This window comes from Nematostella vectensis, chromosome 10 (assembly GCF_932526225.1).
Source record: "Nematostella vectensis chromosome 10, jaNemVect1.1, whole genome shotgun sequence".
Lineage (NCBI taxonomy): Eukaryota > Metazoa > Cnidaria > Anthozoa > Actiniaria > Edwardsiidae > Nematostella > Nematostella vectensis.
In genome coordinates, this window is record NC_064043.1 from 16,405,701 (window position 1) to 16,433,420 (window position 27,720).

Consider the following 27,720-nt stretch of genomic DNA (forward strand, 5'->3'; position numbering starts at 1 on the left):
AGTTTTATTTTATCGAAATCATGAAGAAAAATTCTCCCAATGCAGACTTTATGGCGTCTAGTTTTTAGAATATATTTAGCATTCTAGAGCTTGACTAATTTTCATACTAATTAGCAATCTCAACATCCCAAAATGACTTTGGGGTTCTACGTACAATTAAATCACAGCATTCTCTTCTTATATAAACCCTTTTTAAAAGCTAACCCCGAAGAAGTCTTAGTAAAGACGAAAATTTGTCAGAGTCGAATTCCAATTTTTGGTGTATTGTGACCTTTTTAATAAGCCATGTATTGGAGGAAACCCATAGCAAAATATACATTTTGTAATAAAAAAGGACTGCAATGAGATGAAAGAATCAAATTGTTTTAAAGGTGGTTTTGACGAGACGTACATACGCCGACAAGTTGTTTGTCATTTTTTAGCTGAGTAAGAAGATATTGTGTTTTTTTTTTTTGCGCGAAATGAATAGTGCTTGTGGCTTCAGTTCGCTTGTTGGTAGCGCAGACGAATGTGGATCCAGCTACGACATAGCTGAGTATGTGAGGCTAGAGTCTTGTAACAGGGACCTCAGGGCCCATCTGAGAGAATTACAAGTGGGTCAGGGGAACAGCGATCTGATGGAATTTCAGCTTATACTAGCAAGAGCGGGTAATGTATAAATCCGTAATGGGACTCGTTGGTGAAAGCCAGGCGCAACGCGTTGTAGTGTACCATCTGATTTGAGTGGCCATACCCGAGATAGCACCAAGGGAGAGCGAGGAGTGAATGTAGAACAATCCAAAAAAGTGTATGAAGCAACGGGAATCCTTGTTGCCGTAGGCTCCCTTAAGTAAAAAAAAACCGTAATAAATGAAAATGAATATAAATAATATATGAAATGTCACCATATATATTGTACAATCTATAATAAATATGTTCCACACAGGTATTTGCCGAGATTGTAGGACTGCTATCGACAGAATTGGCGATTAATGCTGCACCGAAGAAATTGAATTCGTGACACCGGTGCGTATAGACGTTAAAACTTTTTGCATCGTGTGTGTCTTGGGGGGAGCTCTGGAAGGCAGTAGTGCAGTCAGACAAACTCTGAGTGAACACAGAGTGCAAAGAGAGCGCAAACAGTGAATATCTACGAGCGCTTGCAGAGGCGTACACAAACGCCCCGACTAGTAATGTAAGACGCCAGGTTTTGTCGATCATTGCCGACATCTTCACACCCGCAGATCAGAAAGTTCATCCCTGGGCTATCCAAATACATGTTTTGTAAGGCAAGGGAACATTGTCTGATGTGTGGACGCGGAACTCTGCAGAATCCTGAACCGAATACCCGAGTCCTTATGTCATACAGGACGTGCCATTCGGTCAAAGAGAGATGAAATTATCGTCGGGAGAAGTTCTTTCTGCCCCAAATGTGATCCGAGTCTCTGTGAATGAGAAAATCGAGGAGCAGTACCTAGCCTACAGTGAGGAGTGCAAAGTGGACACGCTGAGTAGGAGCATCCTCAGGCGGGTGCTTACGACCTGCAGCGCATCATTCAGCTTGCAAGGGCTAGACAACTTTGCCGCGGACGGGAATAAGGGATTTGATGACCTCTTGCAAATAGTAGACAAGCTGGATGAGCTAGGAGCAGTAGATGGACAACTGAAGAGGAAGCTGAAAGAAGGACGAAATTACCTGAAGGGGGACTACAAGGTAACACCGATACGTATGTACATAAAGGACAGACCATTAGACAAAAAAAAAATGCTGTATGGGAAAAAGCAAATAAAAAACACATGCACACTCAATCCTTGGCAAATTTCTCCTCCAAAATCCGAAACCACCTGGCACCCGTGGAACCCCTCTCTGTCTCGACATGCTTTCCACACTCACACTCAAGGGTCAACCTGTTTTATATTAAAGGTGTACTAACCTAACGCTCAGCATTTTATTTGTTTTGGTGTACAGATCCACTGCACACCTAGCTCAGATATCCTGATCACTGCAGTCATTACACGTTAAGGACTCCGCATTCCAGACTACATGAAGCCACGACCACAATTTGAGGTGTGAACGTTGTGAAGCTCTAAAAAGCACTCTTATCGAGGTTGAAAATGCCGTCAAGCAAGTAGGCCTCGACTCCTAGTATGAAAAAGACGACCTGCTTATCGGGAAGCAATCAACTCAATCAACAATTGGAAGGCTCACTAATTGCGCATGATTCACCAAGACCAAGCGCGTCTTGACATATTAGACGAATTAGACGAAACGTGCGCTTTATTGTTACAAGACTAGTCGATGAAATTCCTGCCAAGACAGTACTACGAGTCGCAGGGAGAATGGTTCGCTAAGAGGGCATTGTCTTGGCACATCACAGTACTAAAAAAATGATGAACAGCTGCAAACGCAAACGTTTGTCCATGCAGTAGATGAGTGTGCCCAGGACAGTGCTTGCGAGGTGGCCCTGATGGAGCACATTCTCACTACCATCCACAGAGAGAATCCTGAGACCAGGCATGTGTTTTACCGTCAAGATAACGCAGGGTGTTACCATACCCTCACCACGATCGCCGCCTGCCCTCTTTTCAGCAGACAGACCGGTATTACGATACGGAGGATGGACTTCTCCGATCCACAAGGGGGCAAGGGTTAATGCGACAGGATGGCTGCAACCGTGAGGAATCACGTGCGGGCTTTCATCAATGAAGGTCATAACGTAAGCAACATGACAGAGTTCAAAGCTGCCATGCTATCCCACGGAGGTATGACATGATCATTATCGTTTCAACTATCCATGTGAACCACCATCCATCATTCACCATTCCAAGAGGAAGGTAAAAAACCCTTAACTCATAACATAAGCGCCCACCATCCATCATTCACCATTTTTACGCTAAAAGCGCACATACATGTACTCGTGCTTATTTCATGTGATTCATGCATTTATTTCAGAACTGCAGGTCTATAACACACATGGTAGCAGTGATAAGCATGTAATCGCTGTATCGAGTAAATCACGTGATGAAGAGTTTGGCAATGAGGAGAGCGACAAAGATGTTAGTGGAGAGCGACAAAGATGTTAGTGGAGAGCGACAAGAGTTGGACGATGCGCAGAGCGACGAAGATGGTAGAGTGGAAGAGGTATGCAAACCTAAGCTGTTTTCATGTGGTAATGATGGTTGTGTTAAAGTCTTCCAAAGATACTCGTCGATGGCCAACCACATGGCGTACGAGAAATGCCAATACAAAGAAGCAAGGGAGACTCTGATCGATAGAGCGAAGATAGGCTATACCGAGAGGCTTGTGGGTAACCAGACCAGCACCCTGACAGGCACAGAGAATGCAGGGGAGCGGCAGCCCCCCATAGGCGTCCAGACATGGGATGGGCCCTCAGAAAGAAGAAGCCTACCAAGCCGTTTAGTGATCAACAAAAGGCGTTTCTCGAAGAAAAATTCCAGATTGGCCAGGCAACAGGGCGGGAACAGGACCCCGCGACGGTGAGTCGTCAAATGAGGCTTGCCAGAAATGACGACGGTGTTCGGGTATTTTGCCCTGACGAAGTGCTCACATGCTCACAAATCCAAGGCTACTTTTCCCGAAGGGCGCGCTTCTCAAACCAGAACGGAGAAGATTATCAGCGGGAACAGAGGATGCATTGGTTGCTGTTACCCGATGTGCTGAGGACGCAGCCACGCCAGCCCATCCGCTCGAATATGCAGGACACAATCTATGTGACCTTGTAGCCAAACAAAAACTGACAAAACTAAAACTTTCGGAGCTTAAAAATGCTTGCGCATTTTATGACATCGAGGTCGTCGCATCAAGAAGTAAGTCGCCATACATGATTGCTATCGAGAAACTGGCTCCAGGCTGCAAATGTGAGGCTTGTGCAAAAGAACTTTAGGTACGCTTAGTATTGACAGTCAGTGCTTTATCTACATGTTTCACCTCACGCGTTAGAGGGTCCTTAGCGAAGGCGAGATGGCACAATGGGTCGGGTCTGCATATAGAACTGGAAATCTGGAATATTTTTGGTTTGTGCGAGATCAATGTGGTCGGATGGCCAGGAAGAGGGCGGATGGGCGGATGGCCGCAAGGAAGAGGAAATTGACCCATTTTTCTCTTAAATCTTATCATGTAAGCCTGTCGTTTTCGCTTTGATATCCCCTCGACTTTAGAAACTTGCATTATATGCGTTCTGGCCGCAGTGTGGAGATCTTGTAAAGACAGCACAGAAATGAAGTAAAAATCTCATTGCTTTTCTGTTGGGCTCTTAATAGTTAAATAACAATGCTCTACCCCTTTAAAATATGCCATTCGTTATCAGTTTTGGCTAAAACGAAAAATATATTCTAAATTTGAAGTTTAAAATACATTGAAACACCATCTGAATAATTTCCCCTAATTAGCATATGCCCTAGTTAATATGCAAAAAAAAAAAACGCCGACCAACCCAAACTGGATAGCCTTGTCTCGGCGCGAATCATCAGTCCCCAGCAATTTTACTTTATTTATTCAATCTACTAGGATAAAGGTTTAATTTCCCGGTTAGAACGATTTGTGGGTCCTCCTCGCATTAGAGATATTATCCTGTCAATATTGCCTATTTTGAGCACTTTGTCAAAGCCCCCAAATCGCTGTATTTGCAAAGACGATTCAAACAGGATAAATTTATTTTCTGGCACTTGCTTTTGGTCTGAAGGAAGACTAGATAACATGCTTTTGCCCATCATTATGGGCAAACATTTTGATGCAAGACACAAAGCGAAAACTTGTCGATTTTGAGTCGAGCGAGTATCAAAAATGAGTGAAAATATGCCAAAATGGCCGCTTGTCGGCATTTCCTAAGAAAGATTTTTTTTGAGCCAGAAATGCCAGTTTTGCAAATAGGACCCTAAACTACCTTAGAAAATAAAATTTGAGCGGTATCCGTGAACCTGCCTGTCCGGCCTTAGCGCTCTTAACATTTAAAATCCTAATATAGACAAAAATTTTTATGTTGGAACTGAACAACAATAGCTTCTAAGCGCACAAACGTTAAACAAATCAAATGGAATCCATCGATATCACTTTGTTCTTAGCCAAAAATTGCTATATTTTGCCATTTAATTCTTTAGAAAGCCTGCCTTTTATTTAGTACATTTTATAAATTAAGATTGCTTCGAACATTGTTTTTAACAGATGACCACTCAAGAGTTGTACTTAACGAAATCGAGAATGTCCGTGGATCCGACTACATCAACGCCTCTCACATTGACGTAAGTCTTACAACGACTTGAGTAAGGCAAAAGCATATGTCACGCAATAACATCAGTGAAGCAAAAAACGTGTGTAAACATGAAAGAATGTGTGTTATACAATGACTCACGTGTCGCTAGCCACGATATATGAATAACGTGTCAGTCACGATGTTGTATGAATAACGTGTCATTAGCCACGATGTTGTATGGATAACGTGTCATTAGCCACGATGTTGTATACATAACGTGCCGTTAGCCATGGTGTTGTATGGATAACGTGTCATTAGCCACGATGTTGTATGAATAACGTGTCATAAGCCACGATGTTGTATGAATAACGTGTCATAAGCCATGATGTTGTATGAATAACGTGTCATAAGCCACGATGTTGTATGGATAACGTGTTATTAGCCACGATGTTGTATGAATAACGTGTCGTTAGCCACGATGTTGTATGGATAACGTGTTATTAGCCACGATGTTGTATGGATAACGTGTTATTAGCCACGATGTTGTATGGATAACGTGTCGTTAGCCACGATGTTGTATGGATAACGTGTTATTAGCCACGATGTTGTATGGATAACGTGTTATTAGCCACGATGTTGTATACATAACGTGCCGTTAGCCATGGTGTTGTATGGATAACGTGTCATTAGCCACGATGTTGTATGAATAACGTGTCATTAGCCACGATGTTGTATGCTTAGGTGCTTAGGGTGACTACTCCCCACGGCTCTGGTCACCTAATTCCTGTATAACTACCTTCACGTGGTGCACCTGTCTTAGACAAAATGTTATACCAGGGACCGAACCAGGGACGGTATATTCCCTTCTGGGCAGATGGAGCCTGTCAGCCTTGGTAGGCAATCCATCTAGGGATTTGCTCACCCGAGTCACAGAAAAGACTGCTATGGCGGATCAGGCAGAAGATGCCCACTTTGGGTTAAATGGCTGAGAAGGCGTTGCAGCAAGGCACCGTGGAATGCTTAGGGCGTGACAGAGCACTACAGACGTCACGGCCATCACACTGCGGCCAAGGAGGTCACCAGCCGTGACGACTCTTCGTACCACTGGATTCTGGCTTCTGCGGCAGAGAGAGTGGGATTGCCCCTGTGCAACGGCTTTTCCACTATAATATCTTTCTCGCACAGGTTTCGTTGTACTTTCATCTTATTATCTTTCTTCATCTTACTTCTTCAATAAGCCCTACGGCGATGGGGGATTGGCGAAAGCAACAGGTGGAGGTGAACACTGGGAGTTGTAGTCAAAAACCTGCACGTAGGCGGCCATGGACAGATGGTCGCTCTTTTTCTGTACCCAGGGCAGCAGACAAGTTCGGCAGCATCCATGGCGACTGAGCAGCCCTCTTCAGGACAGCACTGCTCACCCTAGTGAGGGAGGGACCTAGAAAAGTTGGTCTAAACATTGCCTGCCCTACTGCATCTGGCCAGCAAGCCGCGGCTGGCAGATCATCCATCTATGCGGTCGAAGCGATAGAAGAAAAAATAAACTACTCTTAGGAGCATGGAATGTCCGTACCCTTATGGACAGAGGAATCATAAGACCCCAAAGGAGAACAGCTCTAGTTGCCAAAGAACTAGCACGCTACAACATCGACATCGCAGCTTTGAGCGAGACCCGCCTCGCCGATGAAGGTTCTCTTACAGAACAGACCAGCGGTTACACTATCTTTTGGAAAGGGAAGGCCGCACACGAAGACAGGATCCACGGGGTTGGACTGGCTATTAGGACAAGTCTACTGAAAGAACTTCCAGACTTACCTACAGGTGTCAACGAAAGGCTGATGAAGTTACGTCTACCTCTCTGTTACAAGCGCTATGCAACAATCATCAGCGCATATGCTCCCACCCTCACGAGCCCAGAGGAGACAATCGAGCAGTTTTATGACGACCTCAGTTCCATCCTGAGCTCTGTTCCCGTCGGTGATAAGATCATCCTGCTCGGAGACTTAAACGCCCGAGTTGGTCGGGACTACGAACGATGGGATGGAGTGCTAGGAAGACACGGCGTTGGCAAGATGAATAACAACGGCCTCCTACTGTTAAGCAAGTGTGCGGAGTACGATCTGGTCATCACCAACACTGTGTTCAGAATGGCAGACAAGTTCAAGACGACCTGGATGCATCCAAGATCAAAACAGTGGCATCTCATAGACTTTGTTATCGTCCGCCAGCGTGACATCCAGGATGTCCACGTCACCAGAGCCATGCGAGGAGCGGAATGCTGGACAGATCACCGCCTAGTCCGCTGCACTCTGAAACTTCACATTGCGCCACGTCACCCAAAGCGTCCAAAGCTTGTGCGCACGCCCTTCAACACAGCCAGACTCCAACAGCCTTCCTACCTACAGAAGTTCCAGAACAGCCTGAATGAGAAGCTGACTGCAAACGGGCCTTTGTCTGGAGATCCAAAGGAGAAGTGGAACCAGTTCAGAGATGTAGTCACCGAGACAGCAAAGACAGCTCTTGGCCCAAAGACGCGGAAACACCAGGATTGGTTCGACGAGAACAACGAAGCAATTGAAAATCTACTTGCCAGAAAGAACAAGGCATTCATGGAATGGCAAAACGATCCGAGCTCCGCTGCAAAGAAAGACAGATTTAAGTCCTTACAGTACTTGGCTCAGCAGGAAATAAGAACAATGCGTGACCAGTGGTGGAAGAAGAAGGCCGAAGAGATTCAAGGCTTTGCAGACTCTAACAACTCGAAACATTTCTTTAGCTCCCTCAAAACAGTCTGCGGTCCATCGAAATCTGGTTCCGCTCCCTTGCTGTCAGCAGACGGAGCCACGCTCATCAAGGACAAAACTGCAATCAACATGAGGTGGAGGGAACACTTTAGTCAACTTCTCAATCGCCCGTCGTCAGTAGACCAGTCTGCACTTGACCAAATCCCTCAACAGCTACTAATCGAGGAACTCAGCGATCCCCCATCCATGGAGGAACTCACGAAGGCCATCAAGCAAATGTCATCTGGGAAAGCTGCAGGCAAGGACGGTATACCAGCGGAGGTATACAAGGCCCTTAGCGATGAGGCCCTGTACGCTTTTCACAGCGTCCTGATCAGCATCTGGGACGAGGAAGTAATGCCTGCCGACCTACGTGATGCATCAATAGTCGCCCTGTACAAGAACAAAGGCACTCGCACAGTGTGCGAAAATCACAGGGGTATATCCCTTCTCACAATCGCCGGAAAAATCCTCGCCCGCATCATGCTGAACAGGCTGATTCCATCCGTTGCAGAGAAAAACCTCCCTGAGTCACAGTGCGGCTTCCGCCCTGGTAGATGCACAGTTGACATGGTATTTACAGTAAGACAGATCCAGGAGAAGTGCCTTGAGCAGAATATGAACCTCTACGCAGTCTTCATCGACCTCACCAAAGCTTTCGACACCGTCAACCGCGAAGCATTGTGGATTATCCTCAGTAAGCTTGGATGCCCTGCAAAGTTTACAACCTTGATTAGGCTGTTCCACGACGACATGACGGGTGAAGTCCTGTCCGATGGTGAGCCCTCTGAGAGCTTCAGTATCTCCAACGGTGTGAAACAAGGCTGTGTGCTTGCTCCAGTGTTGTTCAATCTCTTCTTCACCCAGGTACTGCTTCACGCTGTGCGAGACCTTGACCTTGGTGTCTACATCAGGTACCGGCTGGACGGCTCACTGTTTGACCTGCGACGTCTTACGGCCATGACAAAGACCATGGAAAGGCTTATACTTGATGCCCTGTTCGCCGACGACTGCGCGCTGATGGCTCACCAGGAGAATCATCTACAGACTATCGTGGACAAGTTCTCTGAAGCATCAAAGTTGTTCGGTCTGAAAATCAGTCTTAGTAAGACGGAAGTTCTCCTTCAACCCGCACCAGACAGTATCCCCCAGCAGCCATGCATAACCATCGATGGCACACAGCTGAAGAATGTCGACTCATTCGTGTACCTGGGCAGCACCATCTCCAACGACAACACACTGGACAAAGAGATTGCGGCCAGGATCCAGAAAGCGAGCCATGCATTGGGAAAACTCCGTACCAAAGTCTTACAACATCAGGACATTCGCCTGTCAACAAAGCTGAAGGTTTATAATGCTATCGTCCTCCCGTCACTACTATACGGCTGCGAGACCTGGACCCTTTACTGTAGACATATCAAGAAGCTGGAGCGATTCCACACACGCTCTCTGCGGGCAATCATGCGCATACGCTGGCAGGACCGCATTACAAACCTCGAAGTCCTAGACAGAGCTGACACCACAAGCATTGAAGCCAAGATACTCCAAGCCCAGCTTCGTTGGTCTGGCCACGTCATTCGCATGGAGGAGTCAAGAATTCCACGGCAGGTGCTTTACAGTGAGCTAGCGTCTGGTTACCGCAAGAAGGGTCGCCCAAAGAAGAGGTACAAAGACAACCTCAAATCCAACCTCAAATGGACAAGTCTCCTACCTCGACAGCTCGAGGCGGCGGCGTCCAATAGAACTTGCTGGCGTGCCCTCACAAGTAATGCGGTGCAGTCCTTTGAGGGTGACCGTCGTAGTCGCCTTACGGCTGCACGTCACCGGCGTCACCGAGCTGCTTCTGCCTCTGTCCCGACAACTGGCGTCCCATGCCCCATCTGCAACCGCATCTGTGCATCGGACTTTGGTCTGCGTAGCCACATGCGTGTCCACAAATAAGATGAGATTCAACGTATCGTCTTCCTCGGCTCGAGAGACAACCATGATGATGATGAACGTGTCATAAGCCACGGTGTTGTATGAATAACGTGTCATTAGCCACGATGTTGTATGGATAACGTGTTATTAGCCACGATGTTGTATGGATAACGTGTCATTAGCCACGATGTTGTATGAATAACGTGTCATAAGCCACGATGTTGTATGGATAACGTGTTATTAGCCACGATGTTGTATGAATAACGTGTCATAAGCCATGATGTTGTATGAATAACGTGTCATAAGCCACGATGTTGTATGGATAACGTGTTATTAGCCACGATGTTGTATGAATAACGTGTCATTAGCCACGATGTTGTATGGATAACGTGTTATTAGCCACGATGTTGTATGGATAACGTGTCATTAGCCACGATGTTGTATGAATAACGTGTCATAAGCCACGATGTTGTATGGATAACGTGTCATAAGCCACGATGTTGTATGAATAACGTGTCATAAGCCACGATGTTGTATGAATAACGTGTCATAAGCCACGATGTTGTATAAATAACGTGTCATTAGCCACGATGTTGTATGGATAACGTGTCGTTAGCCACGATGTTGTATGGATAACGTGTTATTAGCCACGATGTTGTATGAATAACGTGTCGTTAGCCACGATGTTGTATGGATAACGTGTTATTAGCCATGGTGTTGTATGGATAACGTGTCATTAGCCACGATGTTGTATGAATAACGTGTCATAAGCCACGATGTTGTATGAATAACGTGTCATAAGCCATGATGTTGTATGAATAACGTGTCATAAGCCACGATGTTGTATGGATAACGTGTTATTAGCCACGATGTTGTATGAATAACGTGTCGTTAGCCACGATGTTGTATGGATAACGTGTTATTAGCCAGGATGTTGTATGAATAACGTGTTATTAGCCACGATGTTGTATGGATAACGTGTCATTAGCCACGATGTTGTATGGATAACGTGTCACTAGTCGCGATGTTGTATGGATAACGTGTCGTTAGCCACGATGTTGTATGGATAACGTGTTATTAGCCACGATGTTGTATGGATAACGTGTCATTAGCCACGATGTTGTATGAATAACGTGTCATAAGCCACGATGTTGTATGGATAACGTGTTATTAGCCACGATGTTGTATGGATAACGTGTCATTAGCCACGATGTTGTATGAATAACGTGTCATAAGCCACGATGTTGTATGGATAACGTGTTATTAACCACGATGTTGTATGAATAACGTGTCATAAGCCATGATGTTGTATGAATAACGTGTCATAAGCCACGATGTTGTATGGATAACGTGTTATTAGCCACGATGTTGTATGAATAACGTGTCATTAGCCACGATGTTGTATGGATAACGTGTTATTAGCCACGATGTTGTATGGATAACGTGTCATTAGCCACGATGTTGTATGAATAACGTGTCATAAGCCACGATGTTGTATGGATAACGTGTCATAAGCCACGATGTTGTATGAATAACGTGTCATAAGCCACGATGTTGTATGAATAACGTGTCATAAGCCACGATGTTGTATAAATAACGTGTCATTAGCCACGATGTTGTATGGATAACGTGTCGTTAGCCACGATGTTGTATGGATAACGTGTCATTAGCCACGATGTTGTATGAATAACGTGTTATTAGCCAGGATGTTGTATGAATAACGTGTTATTAGCCACGATGTTGTATGGATAACGTGTCATTAGCCACGATGTTGTATGGATAACGTGTCACTAGTCGCGATGTTGTATGGATAACGTGTCGTTAGCCACGATGTTGTATGGATAACGTGTTATTAGCCACGATGTTGTATGGATAACGTGTTATTAGCCACGATGTTGTATGGATAACGTGTCGTTAGCCACGATGTTGTATGGATAACGTGTCATTAGCCACGATGTTGTATGGATAACGTGTTATTAGCCACGATGTTGTATGAATAACGTGTCATTAGCCACGATGTTGTATGAATAACGTGTCATTAGCCACGATGTTGTATGGATAACGTTTCATTAGCCACGATGTTGTATGAATAACGTGTCATTAGCCACGATGTTGTATGGATAACGTTTCGTTAGCCACGAAGTAGAAAGTTATGGAAAGACTGTCTACACGAGCAGATTGTCATTGCCAAATTTTCTTTGAGAACAGACCTTGAGCGTGTAGCACTAGCAATTTTTCATTGACAATTGTTGATATTTTCCCTGGGAATTGAAAATATATTTTAGTATTTATAAGTGTCCTTGGCCTTAGCCCTGCTTTCAACATAATAGTTTTTGATTTGTCAAGTTAATATTTTAGTTTATTTGTTTATAGTCACATGGTGACAGGTCCACTTCTTGTATGTTATAACACATAAAGAAATGCCAGATCTTTTAAAATGTAGCTTTATATTTATTGCTTGCTTATGTCGTGACCTGCTGTTCCCTACTGTTAACTAACATGCATAATTATGTTTTATAGGGATATAACAAGCCGAACGCTTACATAGCAACACAAGGTAGGTTGAAACAGTGGATTCTTGGTATCATGGACAAGTGGTTATCATGGGCCAGTGGGTATTATGGGCCAGTGGGTATCATGGGCCAGTGGGTATCATGGAACAGTGGGTATCATGGACCAGTGGGTATTATGGGCCAGTGGGTATCATGGACCAGTGAGTATCATGGGCCAGTGGGTATCATGGGCCAGTGGGTATCATGGGCCAGTGGGTATTATGGGCCAGTGGGTATCATGGGCCAGTGGGTATTATGGGCCAGTGGGTATCATGGAACAGTGGGTATCATGGACCAGTCAGTATCATGGGCCAGTGGGTATCATGGGCCAGTGGGTATCATGGGCCAGTGGGTATCATGGGCCAGTGGGTATCATGAGCCAGTGGGTATTATGGGCCAGTCAGTATCATGGGCCAGTGGGTATCATAGGCCAGTAGGTATCATGGACCAGTGGGTATCATGGACCAGTGGGTATCATGAGCCAGTAGGTATCATGGGCTGGTGGGTATCATGAGCCAGTGGGTATCATGGGCCAGTGGGTATCATGGTCCAGTGGGTATCATGAGCCAGCTGGTATCATGGACCAATGGGTATCATGGGTAAGTTGGTATCATGGGCCAGTGGGTATCATGGGCCAGTTGTTATCATGGACCAGTGGGTATCATGGACCAGTGGTTATCATGGGCCAGTGGGTATTATTGAACAGTGGGTATCATGGGCCAGTGGGTATCATGGACCTGTTGGTATCATGGACCAGTTGATATCATGGAACAGTGGGTATCATGGGTCAGTGGGTATCATGGACCTGTGGGTATCATGGGCCAGTGGGTATCATGGACCAGTGGGTATCATGGACCAGTGGGTATCATGGGCCAGTGGGTATCATGGACCAGTGGGTATCATGGACCAGTGGGTATCATGGGTCAGTGGGTATCATGGACCAGTGGGTATCATGGATTGCAACTTATGCACATGCAATTTTTTTAGGCCCCATTCCTACGACTTTTGATGACTTTTGGCGAATGGTGTGGGAGCAGCAGTCTGCGTCGATAGTGATGTTAACAAATTTACAGGAAAGACATAAGGTAAATTGAAAACACCAGACAATTGGTCTTCCTGTGGTGCAAACAAGTCCATGGTGTTCTGAATGGATGATCGCATTGTCTTGTGATTTCGTAACAGCTCAAGTGCCACAAGTACTGGCCGGATGAGACCGAGGAATATGGGGACATCGGTGTACAGTTGTTGCGCTCTGAGCATTATGCTGATTACTCCATACGAACATTCAACGTCAAAAGGGTAAGGATCAGGGTAAGGGTAAGGGTAAGGGTGAGAAAGGATGAGGATGAGGTTAAGGGTAAGGAAGGATGAGGGTGTGGGTAAGGAAGGATGAGGTTAAGGGTAAGGAAGGATGAGGATGAGGTTAAGGGTAAGGAAGGATGAGGATGAGGTTAAGGGTAAGAAAGGGTGAGGGTGTGGATTAAGGATGAGGATGAGGGTAAGGAAAGATGAGGGTGTGGGTAAGGAAGGATGAGGGTGAGGAAGGATCAGGATGAGGGTAAGGGTAAGGAAGGATGAGGATGAGGTTAAGGGTAAGGAAGGATGAGGTTAAGGGTAAGGAAGGATGAGGATGAGGTTAAGGGTAAGGAAGTATGAGGGTAAGGCTAAGGAAGGATGAGGGTAAGGAAGGATGAGGATGAGGTTAAGGGTAAGGAAGGGTGAGGGTGTGGATTAAGGATGAGAGTAAGGATAAGGAAGGATGAGGGTGTGGGTAAGAATGAGGGTAAGGGTAAGGAAGGATGAGGGTGTGGGTAAGAATGAGGGTAAGGGTGAGGGCAACAATGAGTTTGAGGATGAGGGTAAGTGTGAGGGTAAGGGTAAGAGTGAGGGTAAGAATTATGGTGATGATGAGAGTAAGGGTTAGGATTAGGCTAAGGATGAGGGTGAGGGTGTATGGATGAGGGTGAGGGTGTATGGATGAGGGTGAGGGTGTATGGATGAGGGTAAGGGTAAGGATGAGGGTAAGTATTAGGATAAGGATGAGGATAAGGGTAAGGATGAGGGTAAGGGTGAGGGTAAGGATGAGGGTGAGGATGAGGGTAAGGATGAGGGTGAGGGTAAGGATGAGGGTGAGGGTGTATGGATGAGGGTAAGGGTAAGGATGAGGATGAGGGTGTATGGATAAGGGTAAAGATGAGGATGAGGGTAAGGATAAGGATAAGGGTGAGGGTAAGGATGAGAATAAGGGTTAGGGTAAAGACGAGGGTAAGGATGAGGATGAGGGTAAGGGTGAGGATGAAGCTAAGGGTAAGGGTGAGGATGAGTGTGAGAGTAAAGGTAAGGATGAGGGTGAGGACGAGGGTAAGGCTAAGGGTGAGTATAAGGATTAGGATGAGGGGAAGGTCGATCCTCTTATTTTCATACACATGCAAGCACCGTACGTCTCCATATTTTCTTCTCCATTTTTTTGCAATAAAAATAGGCTTTAGGATTCTGAGTAAAATTAAGTGGCATGCACATGGTAGTATTCACACACAGCTTACTTAGTGCTTAAAGGGTCAATTTGGAGTATACTTGTTATGTTGTGTAGGACGCCGAGAAAGAGGAACGGGAAGTAAAGCAATTCCATTTCACCGTGTGGCCTGACCATGGCGTTCCTGAGTACCCTACTGCTATCCTAGCATTCAGGCGGAGGGTGCGAGCGTATAATCCCCCTGACGCAGGACCTGTTATCATACACTGTAGGTAAGTGTAATGGATTGGGGGGTACCCAACTGCTATCCTAGCATTCAGACGGAGGGTTCGAGCCCATAACCTACCTGACTCAAAGGACCAATTATCAGACACATTTTCCGCAACTGTTTGTTTATTGACTACTGTGTCTGTTACTCCAGCGCTGGTGTGGGAAGGTCAGGGACGTTTATTGTTATTGATGCAATGCTCGACCGTGTAAACGCTGAGAGTTCATTGGACATCTTCAACTACGTGGCCTATTTACGAACGCGCCGGACAGCCATGGTCCAGACAGAGGTATGTGTTTCTGAGTGATTGGCAAGCCACTTCTAATGGAATCATGTAATAGGGGCAGAAAACGCCGGTTTGTCATGGTGTTGTAATTGATGTGGCGGTGACTGTCTGTAGGAGCAATATACCTTTTGTCATGACGCGGTGCTGGAGGCAATTCAGTGCGGGAACACGCAGATCCTCGCACACGACCTGCGCATTACGCTATCGCGCATGGAAGATGTTGACAAGGAGCTCAAGATGACGAGGTTCGACTCAGAGTTCAAGGTCAGAAAGCCACCAATTGTGTGTGTTTATTTGCTGATGTGCGTGTAACCACGTGTGTTATCAATTGCTTGTGTGCGTGTTACCACGTGTGTTTATGTGCTGGTGTGCGTGTTATCACGTGCTTGTGTGCGTGTTACCACGTGTGTTTATGTGCTGGCGTGCGTGTTACCACGTGTGTAATCACGTGCTTATGTGCGTGTTATCAAGTGCATATATGCGTTCTATCACGTGTTTTATCACGTGCTTGTGTGCGTGTTATCACGTGCTTGTGTGCGTCTTACCGCGTGTGTTATTACGTGCTTGAGTGCGTGTGCATATGTGTAACACGTGTGTTTGCTTGTGGGCTCTCGGTTAATCGTCCTCTTGGACCATTAATGATAACGACGCGAAAGAACCTCTCCTTTCTTGTAACCTCTCCTCGGCCAACGTGTATTTTCGCTTTCCCACATTTCTGCGAGACCGCTCAAATTCAAGAGGGCGTCCGAATAGCCAATGTGTCGAGTTTCCGCTATGAAACAAATCCCGCAAGTAGGCTATGTCCTTTTTTTGCAACATTTGTGCATGTGTGTGGTTATGTGGTGCGTGCCTGCTTTCTTGCATGTGCTGTTGACATGGTCTACCCATGGTATATTTTAGATGCTGATGTATTACGTATTTTCTTAACGCATCTCATCTTTTTTCAGACATTGAACAAAGTGAGTCCTATCCTACCGAAGGCGTGTTATATCGTGGCGTCTTACCCAGAAAACAAGGACAAGAACAGATATTCTGATATCCTAGCATGTGAGAAAATATGAATAAAACCATTAATGAAATACTGGACAAATACTGGCATGGTGACTTCTAGAGGTGGATAACATGAACTGTGTTGATATTTTTCAGCTGATTTCTCGCGAGTTGTACTCACGGCCATTGACGACAACGAAATAACTACGTACATCAACGCCGTGCATATCTCGGTATGTGTGAGTGGGGGGGGGGGGGACGAAATAACTACGTACATCAACGCCGTGCATATCTCGGTATGTGTGAGTGGGGGGGGGGGAGGACGAAATAACTACGTACATCAACACCGTGCATATCTCGGTATGTGTGAGTGGGGGGGGGGGAGGACGAAATAACTACGTACATCAACACCGTGCATATCTCGGTATGTGTGAGTGGGGGGGAGGGGGACGAAATAACTACGTACATCAACACCGTGCATATCTCGGTATGTGGGGGGGGGGGGGAGGACGAAATAACTAGGTACATCAACGCCGTGCATATCTCGGTCAGGCGGTCGGTCGTTCTGAGGGAGGGAGGGAATTTGTTGGAATACTTGGCTTTTCTATTTGCCTAATACTGAGCCACGTTTTCAGGGTTACAAGCAACAACACGCATTCATTGTGACGCAGTATCCGCTGACCGCCACTGTGTCTGACTTCTGGCGCATGCTCAGTGAGCAGGACTCCGCATGTGTGGTTCTTTTCCAGCCAACGGAAGAAGGGGTGAGCTGCTTCGTGTTTACATTTGTTCCTTTTCTTTGCTCACATCCTTGGGACAAAAATCCAAGTAACTGTCTGTAAATGTGTATCTGCTCTTAGAAAATATCATGATAACCAAGCTTAATTTTTGTTGCGAGTCATACTAGTGCATTGTTATTTTATACAGCAAATCCAGCTACTCGAAAGCTGAACTAACATTAAGTCATTTCTCCTCGCTTAAGGTTTGTTCGTCCCAAGTCATTTAAGTCATTCCATTGCTTAACAGGGACCTTGTTAATCAGGACACGGCTGGCAAAACTTACATCATTGAGAGAGCGCCTGGGATGGCTTTCTACCATTGATGACAAGAGTCCATTGAGAGTTTCTGTACTTTTTAATAACCACTTTTTCTTGCAGGATTTCCCTCAATTCTGGCCGGAAGTAGGGAAGGAGACGTATGACATGATCAGTGTCGAGTGTTCAGACGAGAGGTCGAGCAGCGTTGATAACCTGAGGGCATCCTACGACCAATCAGAGATCGCTCAGCTCCGATTTAATGTCAAAGATCTCAGGGTAAGTACCACAAAACCCACAAACATACCAGGGCGATCTGAAAGACATTAGGGTAAGATGCCTCGCCCCAAATTCACCCATTCGGCGCTGGCGGACACGTGTTTTGTCAAGTAGCCAAATTTGTAAACAACCCGCGAAAGTCCGAACAACGCTACCCTCGGACAACGAAAACCCTTGTTGAACCCCCTGGATGCTCCCCTGAGGACACCTGGGGAAGGACACCTGGGGAATGGGGAGGACACCTGGGGAAGGTCACCTGGGGAAGGTCACCTGGGGAAGGTCACCTGGGGAAGGTCACCTGGGGAAGGTCACCTGGGGAAGGTCACCTGTAGAAGGACACCTGGGGAAGGTCACCTGGGGAAGGTCACCTGGGGAAGGTCACCTGGGGAAGGTCACCTGGGGAAGGTCACCTGGGGAAGGTCACCTGGGGAAGGTCACCTGGGGAAGGACACCTGGGGATGGTCACCTGGGGAAGGACACCTGGAGAAGGTCACTCAGGTTCACGCACAGGTTAGCCTACAACCTCCACTCCCCCCTGCACAAGCAGGAATACCAGTGGTTTTGTATTACAGTTCGGAAATCCCTTAGAAGCAAATTCAAGGATGGAGATGTAAGGGCAAGATATATTTTTGCTTCCAAAAAATCCCGGAATTCCATGACCGTATCACATCTTTGCAATGCCTCCCGCTTTGCCTTTGCACCCGAACGTCCAGCACTAAATAAACACATATCCTTAGAATGCCTCCCCCTTTGCCTTTCCACTCGAACGTTCAACATTAAATAAACACATATCCTTAGGATACCTCCCCCTTTGCCTTTGCACTCGAACGTTCAACACTAAATAAACACATATCCTTATAATGCCTCCCCCTTTGCCTTTCCACTCGAACGTTCAACATTAAATAAACACATATCCTTAGAATACCTCCCCCTTTGCCTTTGCACTCGAACGTTCAACACTAAATAAACACACGCCTTGCTTTTTTAGTGAATTAAACTTGCCGCGTTTTTACTTCTCAGACCCCAGAGAACTTGCACAAGATCAAGATGTTTGTAGTGAGTGGATGGACGAGCGAGGACGAGACCCCGCCCACCTCCTCCATCATCACCTTGATCGCCAAGGTCGAGCGGTGGCAGCAACAGTCCGGAAACGGGCCAATCACTGTCGTCTGCAGGTACGTCATCACGTGTGTTTCCATAGTGACGGCATTTGCCCCATGTCTGTTTCCATAGTGACGGCATTTGCCCCATGTCTGTTTCCATAGTAACGATATTTGTTACGTGTCTGTTTCCATAGTGACGGTATCGGCCGTAGCGGAACGTTCAGTGCACTGTACTCTGTGTTGGAGCGGGTGAAGATTGAGCAAGTGATCGACGTTCTCCAAGCGATCAAGGCCATGAGGATCCCGCGGCCAGGACTCGTCAAAACTACGGTAAACCGAAACGATCGATGTTTTCTGTCTTTCAATCTCTGTAAATCATGTGTTAATTCTCACTTACAGGCAGAATACAAGTTCATCCACTACGCCGTGCAGGAGTACCTCGCCGCGTTTGACGACTACGCGAACTTTAAATAGAGGGCAATTTATAAACTACACAATATAGTACTTCATCGTTACTAGCCACGTGGAGAAATCTAAACATTCAATCGCTGGTCTACGCATTATCGAAAATAGAACACTTGATCATTCGTATTGAACTGAAACGCTTCCGGTGACATCTTGCGCAGAGAACCTGAACCGGGGCTACTGTGAAACGGCTACACCCAGTCTAATAGCATCAGTGAAAGGGCATTAGAACACTTGATCATTAGAACACTTATTGATCTCGACACTGGGTCGAAATGAAAGCTATCGGGAGCAGCACTGGACGTAGAAAAGTCAATGATAAAAAATATTCAAAAGGGCTAATGCTTGTTAAACGGGTAAAATTGCTCTGAAATGAACATAACGTGTCAATCGAACACTTGATCGCCAGATCAGAACGTTCCTCAAGTGAATTAGTATTGTTATAAATAATATGATCGTCTTAATATCAAGTTGAGGCGGCATTTTATAAATACGTTAGATATGTCAAAAATTTAAGAGTTATTAGCGAAAAAAGAGTTACTCGACTAAGAGTGCTTTTATTATTAAACAAAATTTATAGTTTTCTCAAAAATCTTACATTTATTACTATTCCTTGTAACATATACGAGATTTTAATTACGTATTTCTCGAAATATTGCGAATCTATCTATCTATAGATAAACCATCCTTCAAATGTAATAAAATGCAGTTTATTGCTTCTCAGAAAGGCCAATTTTAATTAAAAGTGCTCTTCCATAACACTTTGACTTGGAACACTTACATGGCTTTACTAGTCTTGAACTTATTAGTAACGTCCTTATAACCTTGAGCCATTCATGTTGAACTTACGGTCTTAAAACTGTTCTCGAAAATACTTTTTCATTATTGTGGAAATAATTATAAGAGGATTTAATAATCGAAGATGTGGGCTTGTTTTGTCTTTTCTATTTCCTGCGGAAATTGACAACTAGCCATAAAGGTCCTAGAGACTTGTGATGATTAAATCAAGATTAAACACGAGGTTCCGCTATAAAAGGGAAAGCTCCTCCCACCCCCGGGCTCAAGAACAATCAGTTATCAATCAGTCGTCAATGAGTGAACATGACAGGACAATTGCTCTGAGCGCTAAATTCAAATTTCACATTCTAAAGCAAAATAAATATCATTCCTAGAGTTGTTCATCTAAAAATGTTTCTATCTATCGTAAAATAATGCTATACCAAGCTGTGTGCGCTCTAAAATACGAGCATTTTCATCACAGCGCGAGAATAATTTATGCAGGTGCGCTAGATTATGGATAGCACAGAATTTGAAATTTTGCACCGAAAACGTGAGTGGAGAGCAAATAACTAGTTAAACAATCTCTTAACACAACTGTCTTGTTACCTGTGCAAAAATGGTTTTATTCCAGCCGACTGAGGCTTAAAGATAAGCAATTTTGCAGGAGGCTCATTATTTGTGACTGCTAGCGTTGCAGTGTTATAATTATAATTGCAAATTCGAGCCCGGGGGTGGGAGGAGCTTTCCCTTTTATAGCGGAACCTCGTGTTTAAGATCTCGTTCATCCCCTAATTACGTGCACTTGCTGTCTTCCTCTCTCATAAACTCTTGTTAATTGGAAATAAATCTGTGAAAGTGAAGTTTTTGCGGCTACGCTCCAGCGCTCGTGCTTAAAACTGCGAATCGGATAATTCCAAAAAAAACGTAAATAAGGTGATAAACCATTTGTTACTAGCGCAGTCATGTCGTAACGAAGGAAAAAGGGATGTTCATATTCATATGATGTTTTTAAAAGGGAGTATTAAAAGAAGGCGTTCCTCCAGCCGAGGGTCTAAGCAAAGCTCCTCTCGCCTGTGTACCCCTCGACCACCAGAACACCTTAATGAAGATGGTTCATTATACTCTTCCATATGATCTCTTAGCTGAAAAATAACCTTAGTCGAGGATGGACCAATCTTAGTGACGAGGAATTTTACTGTAAATAGTGCTAACAATAATATCAATAGATGAACACAATTTGATTCTGCATTTTAGAACGCATCACTCTAACAACGCAATATTTTTACTGCTACCTGAGCTCGGCAGGGACTGTTACAAATTCGTAATCATCCACATGAAAAACAAGGCTTCCGTGCTATCAGGAAATGGAAAACAGCAAATTAAATAGCATTATGAGCGTCGAAAACAAAATGGTTTATTGCCCCACACGATTCCGCCAGACTTGATTAGTTCCCTCGGATTATTGCACACCCACCGGGGGTGCTGGTAACTTGGTGAATAGAGTGTTGGCGGCAGCTTTTCCCAATCAAGCAATCCCGCTTATGAACGACTGCATTGCAAACTAATTTTAACCATATTCGAAAAGTAAGGGCATTTATTTTATAGGTATGTCCTATTGAGTTCAACGACCAAACAATTTAATAGCCGAGAAGGAAAATAGTTCTTCCGGAGAGTATGGCTCCATATAAAAGGAATTTAGAGGGTTCAACACAACTTCTCACATGGTCTCGCCTGATATACCGTGCTAGACTGGCTTTAGAAGTCTGATATACCGTGCTAGACTGGCTTTAGAAGTCTGATATACCGTGCTAGACTGGCTCTTGCAATAACGAGTACAAGTATGAACAACTCGACGACGGGATGCAAAATAGACCCTGAACAGCCATGGAAGCGGATAGTAAAGATCACAGTTTACGCGATCATCATGGTAGTGGCGCTGATCGGGAATATCTTAGTCTGCCTGATCGTGCGCAAGACCAGCAAAGCCACGCGGACCGCCCTTCATTACTTCTTGTTTAACATGGCTCTGAGTGATTTGGTCATCCCTATAGTGGCGGTTAATAGACTGCTGGTGGAGTTATGGACCGGTTCTGATAGCTGGCTAGTGACCGGTCTACTCGGGAGCTTCCTGTGCAAGTTCGTGTTCTTCATCTCTGACGTATCCCCGATGGTCTCCATTCTCAACCTCCTCTTCATCGCTTGTGACCGTTTTGTTGCTATTGTGCTGCCCTTTCAACTGAACTTACTGCGCTCGTGGGTGTGCCACGAGATCGCGTTCTCGTGGATCCTCGCGTGTGCGTACTTTGCGCCGTATTTCTACGCGTTTCGCCTCGTGGAGGGCAAGTGTGTGATGGACTGGCGACCGGTATTTGACCACGCGAAGACGCGCGAGCATTACACGGGCGCACTTTGCGTGCTGTTCATCCTCGTGCCGTTTGCTCTGCTCTTCATCATGTACTCGTGGATCACGTATAAGTTACGTCAATCCGCGAAATACAAGCATAACGCTGGGTGTGGTCGCCACGCGCGTCGCAGGAAATCCACTCGTCGCATCACCATCCTTTCCTTCCTCATTGTCTTGTCCTTCGCCATGTGCTGGGGGGCGTACTTCGCACTTCTTGTCACGTTGAACTTCGCATGGCGCTGGGATGCGAGCCTGTTGCCGTGCTACTGGGGGACTTTCGTGTTCGTCGCTCAGTTCTTAGCTTACTCTAACTCCGCAGTCAACCCCGCGATTTATTTCATGTTAATGAAGGATTTTAGATCGTGTCTGAAGGCGCTTGGGTATCATCCTGTCAAACGAAAAGGTCCACTAGAAATGGAAAGGATTAGGGATCAAAATATCGTACTTCGTAATCATCAGCGTCGTCATCCCGCCCTGAGTAGGGTGCAGACCACACGACTATAGCGGGCGGTTACCCTCTCCTTTAGTTACAAATATTGCACAATAAAGCAAATTAAGACAACTTAATCATGACCAACAAGCGGATAAATCATGACCAACAAGTCGGATTAACACAGTTAAGAACGGAAATTATCAAGCGATCGGTCACTTTTGCAGGTGCAAAGGCTGTACGCCCTATCGAACGAGGCCCGCACTATTGAGACACAAGGCTTTTTCAAAAGACAGAGAGAGTAAATGAGATGTCCTTAAGGCAGGAACTAGACTGCCAATCTGCTAGTTAGCAAGCTAATCTCAATTAAAAGTCAGTTTATTTTTGTTAGATAATTAACGTATTATAGATAGGTAATCCAATAGCTTTTCGTGAGATAGAAGTAAAGTTTATTGTGCAATTAATTTGAGGTAGAGAGTATTACACGACCACATAAGCTGTAATTTCTCTTGTGTTTAAAATGCATTTATTTATTCATCATTTAGAAGGATCTGGTTTGCAATATATAATGGATCACTTCAGAAAAGTAAAGCGTTTTTTTTCTTTATGAAAGCTATTTATTTTCACCGGTAATTGCATGAATGTGCGCGCGCCGGTTAATGTCACAATGTGGTGGCGCCCCTTCCCATGACTGTTAACCACACGGGTGTGTTTGATTACGATTAGGAGATTGCAATACTGTTGTCAGGCCTTGTTAACCACACGGGTGTGTTTGATTACGATTAGATTGCAATACTGTTGTCAGGTCTAGCGAGACTAGCGAGAGGTTTGCGTCTTATCGTGTTCATTATCTTTGATGGAGATCTCTCAAAACTAATGTGCTGACATGTGAAACTAAATCCCGTGCCCAGAATTATTAGATATGAATGAAAGTGTGCTTAAAAAGTTTCATTTTAAAGATGTCTTTTATTAGTTGAACTCTGGGAAATGCTCGTTTCTAGGCATGATAATGAAATTATAAGGAAGCAGAAATGATATGTTCTTTGTTTTCGTGGCTGAACTTATCGTTTTATTCGTCATTACTTCTGCCGTCATTATAAGACTTCACCTTCATTATAAGTCTTTACCGTCATTACCTCTGCCGTCATTATAAGTCTTAACCGTCATTACATCTACCGTCATTTTAAGTCTTAACCGTCATTACTTCTGCCGTCATTATAAGTCTTAACCGTCATTACTTCTACCGTCATTTTAAGTCTTAACCGTCATTACTTCTACCGTCATTTTAAGTCTCTGGATTCAGTGTAGCTACACAATCACTACAGCACCAGGCCCAACGCAGTGACGGTGACGTTGCTTAGCAAAGATTGGGAGGTGATTGTGCGCAGGTGATTGTGCCCCATGGGACCGGTTTCACAAAGCCTGGATCAGTCTTATCCACCGGTTAAATCTTTATCCAGCGGATAAAAGTTATCCGAGTGGCGTGACTCCGTTGCACAAAGCCCGAATAAAAGTTATCCAGCGGTTAAAGTTATCCGAATGATAAAGGTCGGATATAATCTTATCTACTGAATAAATGTGAAGAAAAAACAAAATGGCGTCTTGTTTTAAAATTTATTGCCAAAATTTAGATTCATTTTAGACACAGTGAAAGTAAAAACACAAGCAAGCGACTCTTTTACAGTTGATATATTCACAATGAACTACGAGAACTTACATGCAGCTCTGGTAGGACTGAAATCAAACTATATAGTCCGTTCTGTCGGGAAATGTGACTCCCGAAGACAGGAAGAAGCTAAACCCTATCCCCTTTGATCATTCCGTGATTTACATGCACTTTGCCTCGATAAACTATTTGTTATCTGGCACTTTTAATAGCTTTTTAAACGGTCGCCATTTTGTTTGAAGGAAAAACAACGCGCGCTTTGTATATTTACCATGGAAACGGGAAGCCATTTAGTGGTAATGATGGCTATTCATCGGATAGTTATCCAGCCTTCTATCCACGCTTTGTGCACCGCTATTTTATCCGCCGAATAACTATCCGCTGGATAGGGATTTTATCCGGCGGTTAGCGCCTATCCGGCGGATAACTTATTCAGGCTTTGTGCCCCAAATGTTTTTTGTGAAGTTTATTGTAAGGGAGTAGAGACTGATGATGAAGGAGTAGGGACTGATATTAAAGTAGTAGGGACTGATGATAAAGGAGTAGGGACTGATGTTAAAGTAGTAGGGACTGATGATGAAGGAGTAGGGACTGATTATGAAGGAGTAGGGACTGATGATGATAGAGTAGGGACTGATGATGAAGGAGTAGGGACTGATATTGAAGTAGAAGCATATGATAATGGTGTAGGGACTGATATTGGAGTAGTAGGGACTGATAATAAAGGAGTAGGGACTGTTATAGAAGTAGTATGGACTGATGATGAAGGAGTAGGGACTGATTATGAAGGAGTAGGGACTGATGATGATAGAGTAGGGACTGATGATGAAGGAGTAGGGACTGATATTGAAGGAGTGGGAACTGATTATGAAGGAGTAGGGACTGGTTTTAAAGGAGTAGGGACTGGTTTTAAAGGAGCAGGGACTGATGATGGAGTAGGTACTGATGATGAAGGAGTAGGGACTGGTTTTAAAGGATTAGGGACTGATGATGAAGTAGTAGGGACTGATGATAGAGGAGTAGGGACTGGTTTTAAAGGAGTAGGGACTTATGACGGAGTAGGTACTGATGATGAAGGAGTAGGGACTGATTTCAAAGAAGTAGGGACTGGTTTTAAAGGAGCAAGGACTGATGATGGAGAACGTACTGATGATGAAGGAGTAGGGACTGGTTTTAAAGGATTAGGGACTGATGATGAAGTAGTAGGGACTGATGATAAAGGAGTAGGGACTGGTTTTAAAGGAGTAGGGACTGATGATGGAGTAGGTACTGATGATGAAGGAGTAGGGACTGGTTTTAAAGAAGTAGGGACTGGTTTTGAAGGATTAGGGATTGATGATGAAGTAGTAGCGACTGATTATAAAGTGATAGGACTGATAATGAAGTAGTAGGGACTGATGATGAAGAAGTAGGGACTGGTGATAAAGGAATAGGGACTGGTTTTGAAGGAGTAGGGACTGATGATGGAGTAGGTACTGATAATAAAGGAGTAGGGACTGGTTTAAAAGGAGTAGGGACTGGTATTGAAGGAGTAGGGACTGATGATGAAGGAGTAGTTACTGATGATGAAGGAGTAGGGACTGGTTTTAAAGGATTAGGTACGGGTTTTGACGGAGTAGGGACTGGTGATGAAGGAGTAGGTACTGAAGATGAAGGAGTACGGACTGGTTTTAAAGGAGTAGGGACTGGTTTTAAAGGAGCAAGGACTGATGATGGAGAACGTACTGATGATGAAGGAGTAGGGACTGGTTTTAAAGGATTAGGGACTGATGATGAAGTAGTAGGGACTGATGATAAAGGAGTAGGGACTGGTTTTAAAGGAGTAGGGACTGATGATGGAGTAGGTACTGATGATGAAGGAGTAGGGACTGGTTTTAAAGAAGTAGGGACTGGTTTTGAAGGATTAGGGATTGATGATGAAGTAGTAGCGACTGATTATAAAGTGATAGGACTGATAATGAAGTAGTAGGGACTGATGACGAAGAAGTAGGGACTGGTGATAAAGGAATAGGGACTGGTTTTGAAGGAGTAGGGACTGATGATGGAGTAGGTACTGATAGTAAAGGAGTAGGGACTGGTTTAAAAGGAGTAGGGACTGGTATTGAAGGAGTAGGGACTGATGATGAAGGAGTAGTTACTGATGATGAAGGAGTAGGGACTGGTTTTAAAGGATTAGGTACGGGTTTTGACGGAGTAGGGACTGGTGATGAAGGAGTAGGTACTGAAGATGAAGGAGTACGGACTGGTTTTAAAGGAGTAGGGACTGGTTTTGAAGGAGTAGGGACTGATGTTAAAGGAGTAGGGAATGAAGATGAAGGATTAGGCACTGATGATGAAGGAGTAGGGACTGATGATAAAGAATTAGGAACTGATAATGAAGAAGTAGGGACTGATGATGAAGGAGTAGGCACTGATGATGAAGGAGTAGGCACTGATGATGAAGGATTAGGGACTGATGATGAAGGGGTAGGGACTGATGATGAAGGAGTAGGGACTGATGATGAAGGAGTAGGGACTGATGATGAAGGATTAGGCACTGATGATGAAGGAGTAGGGACTGATGATGAAGGGGTAGGAACTGATAATAAAGGAGTAGGGACTGATGATGAAGGAGTAGGCACTGATGATGAAGGATTAGGGACTGATGATGAAGGAGTAGGGACTGATGATGAAGGAGTAGGGACTGAGGATGAAGGAGTAGTCACTGAAGATGAAGGATTAGGGACTGATGATGAAGGAGTAGGGACTGATGATGAAGGAGTAGGGACTGATGATGAAGGAGTACGGACTGATGATGAAGGAGTACGGACTGATGATGAAGGAGTAGGGACTGATGATGAAGGAGTACGGACTGATGATGAAGGGATTAGGGACTGATGATGAAGGAGTAGGGACTGATGATGAAGGAGTGCGGACTGATAATGAAGGGATTAGGGACTGATGATGAAGGGGTAGGGACTGATGATGAAGGAGTAGGGACTGATGATGAAGGAGTAGGGACTGATGATGAAGGAGTAGGGACTGATGATGAAGCGATTAGGGACTGATGATGAAGGGGTAGGGACTGATGATGAAGGAGTACGGACTGATGATGAAGG

General features: G+C 44.8%; 5 protein-coding genes across 5 annotated transcripts in view; 4 read left to right on the top strand and 1 right to left on the bottom strand.

The window, feature by feature from the left end:
- LOC5501288 (receptor-type tyrosine-protein phosphatase S) overlaps window positions 1-20,103 on the top strand; it is a 38,834-nt gene extending 18,731 nt beyond the window's left edge. The window contains exons 21-34 of the mRNA XM_048733373.1: window positions 5,162-5,238; window positions 12,413-12,449; window positions 13,432-13,529; window positions 13,627-13,743; window positions 15,035-15,189; window positions 15,339-15,474; window positions 15,586-15,735; window positions 16,419-16,518; window positions 16,618-16,694; window positions 17,097-17,225; window positions 17,619-17,774; window positions 18,795-18,949; window positions 19,072-19,207; window positions 19,277-20,103. Of these exons, the coding sequence (XP_048589330.1) occupies window positions 5,162-5,238; window positions 12,413-12,449; window positions 13,432-13,529; window positions 13,627-13,743; window positions 15,035-15,189; window positions 15,339-15,474; window positions 15,586-15,735; window positions 16,419-16,518; window positions 16,618-16,694; window positions 17,097-17,225; window positions 17,619-17,774; window positions 18,795-18,949; window positions 19,072-19,207; window positions 19,277-19,351 (1,598 nt within the window). The 3' untranslated portion in view covers window positions 19,352-20,103. The remainder of the gene's footprint in view (window positions 1-5,161; window positions 5,239-12,412; window positions 12,450-13,431; window positions 13,530-13,626; window positions 13,744-15,034; window positions 15,190-15,338; window positions 15,475-15,585; window positions 15,736-16,418; window positions 16,519-16,617; window positions 16,695-17,096; window positions 17,226-17,618; window positions 17,775-18,794; window positions 18,950-19,071; window positions 19,208-19,276) is intronic.
- Window positions 968-3,049, top strand: LOC116608369. Its single transcript, XM_032369627.2, has 2 exons — window positions 968-1,693; window positions 1,949-3,049. The coding sequence occupies exons 1-2, from the start codon at window positions 1,373-1,375 to the stop codon at window positions 2,000-2,002; spliced, it is 375 nt and encodes a 124-aa protein (XP_032225518.1). The 5' UTR covers window positions 968-1,372; the 3' UTR covers window positions 2,003-3,049.
- A 1,239-nt stretch (window positions 20,104-21,342) lies between the features above and the next one.
- On the top strand, window positions 21,343-24,539 carry LOC5505566 (substance-K receptor). Its single transcript, XM_032373896.2, has one exon. The coding sequence runs from the start codon at window positions 21,963-21,965 to the stop codon at window positions 23,028-23,030; it is 1,068 nt and encodes a 355-aa protein (XP_032229787.1). The 5' UTR covers window positions 21,343-21,962; the 3' UTR covers window positions 23,031-24,539.
- Window positions 23,564-27,518, bottom strand: LOC125573321 (flocculation protein FLO11-like; the record flags this gene model as incomplete). The annotated part of the gene is made up of 2 exons (XM_048733879.1): window positions 23,564-27,470; window position 27,518. Coding segments are annotated over 2 exons (975 nt in total), but the record flags the coding sequence as incomplete, so codon positions are not given.
- LOC116613229 (golgin subfamily A member 6-like protein 2) lies at window positions 24,655-26,010 on the top strand. The gene is made up of 2 exons (XM_048733878.1): window positions 24,655-24,684; window positions 25,099-26,010. The coding sequence occupies exons 1-2, from the start codon at window positions 24,655-24,657 to the stop codon at window positions 26,008-26,010; spliced, it is 942 nt and encodes a 313-aa protein (XP_048589835.1).
- Window positions 27,519-27,720: the final 202 nt, after the last annotated feature.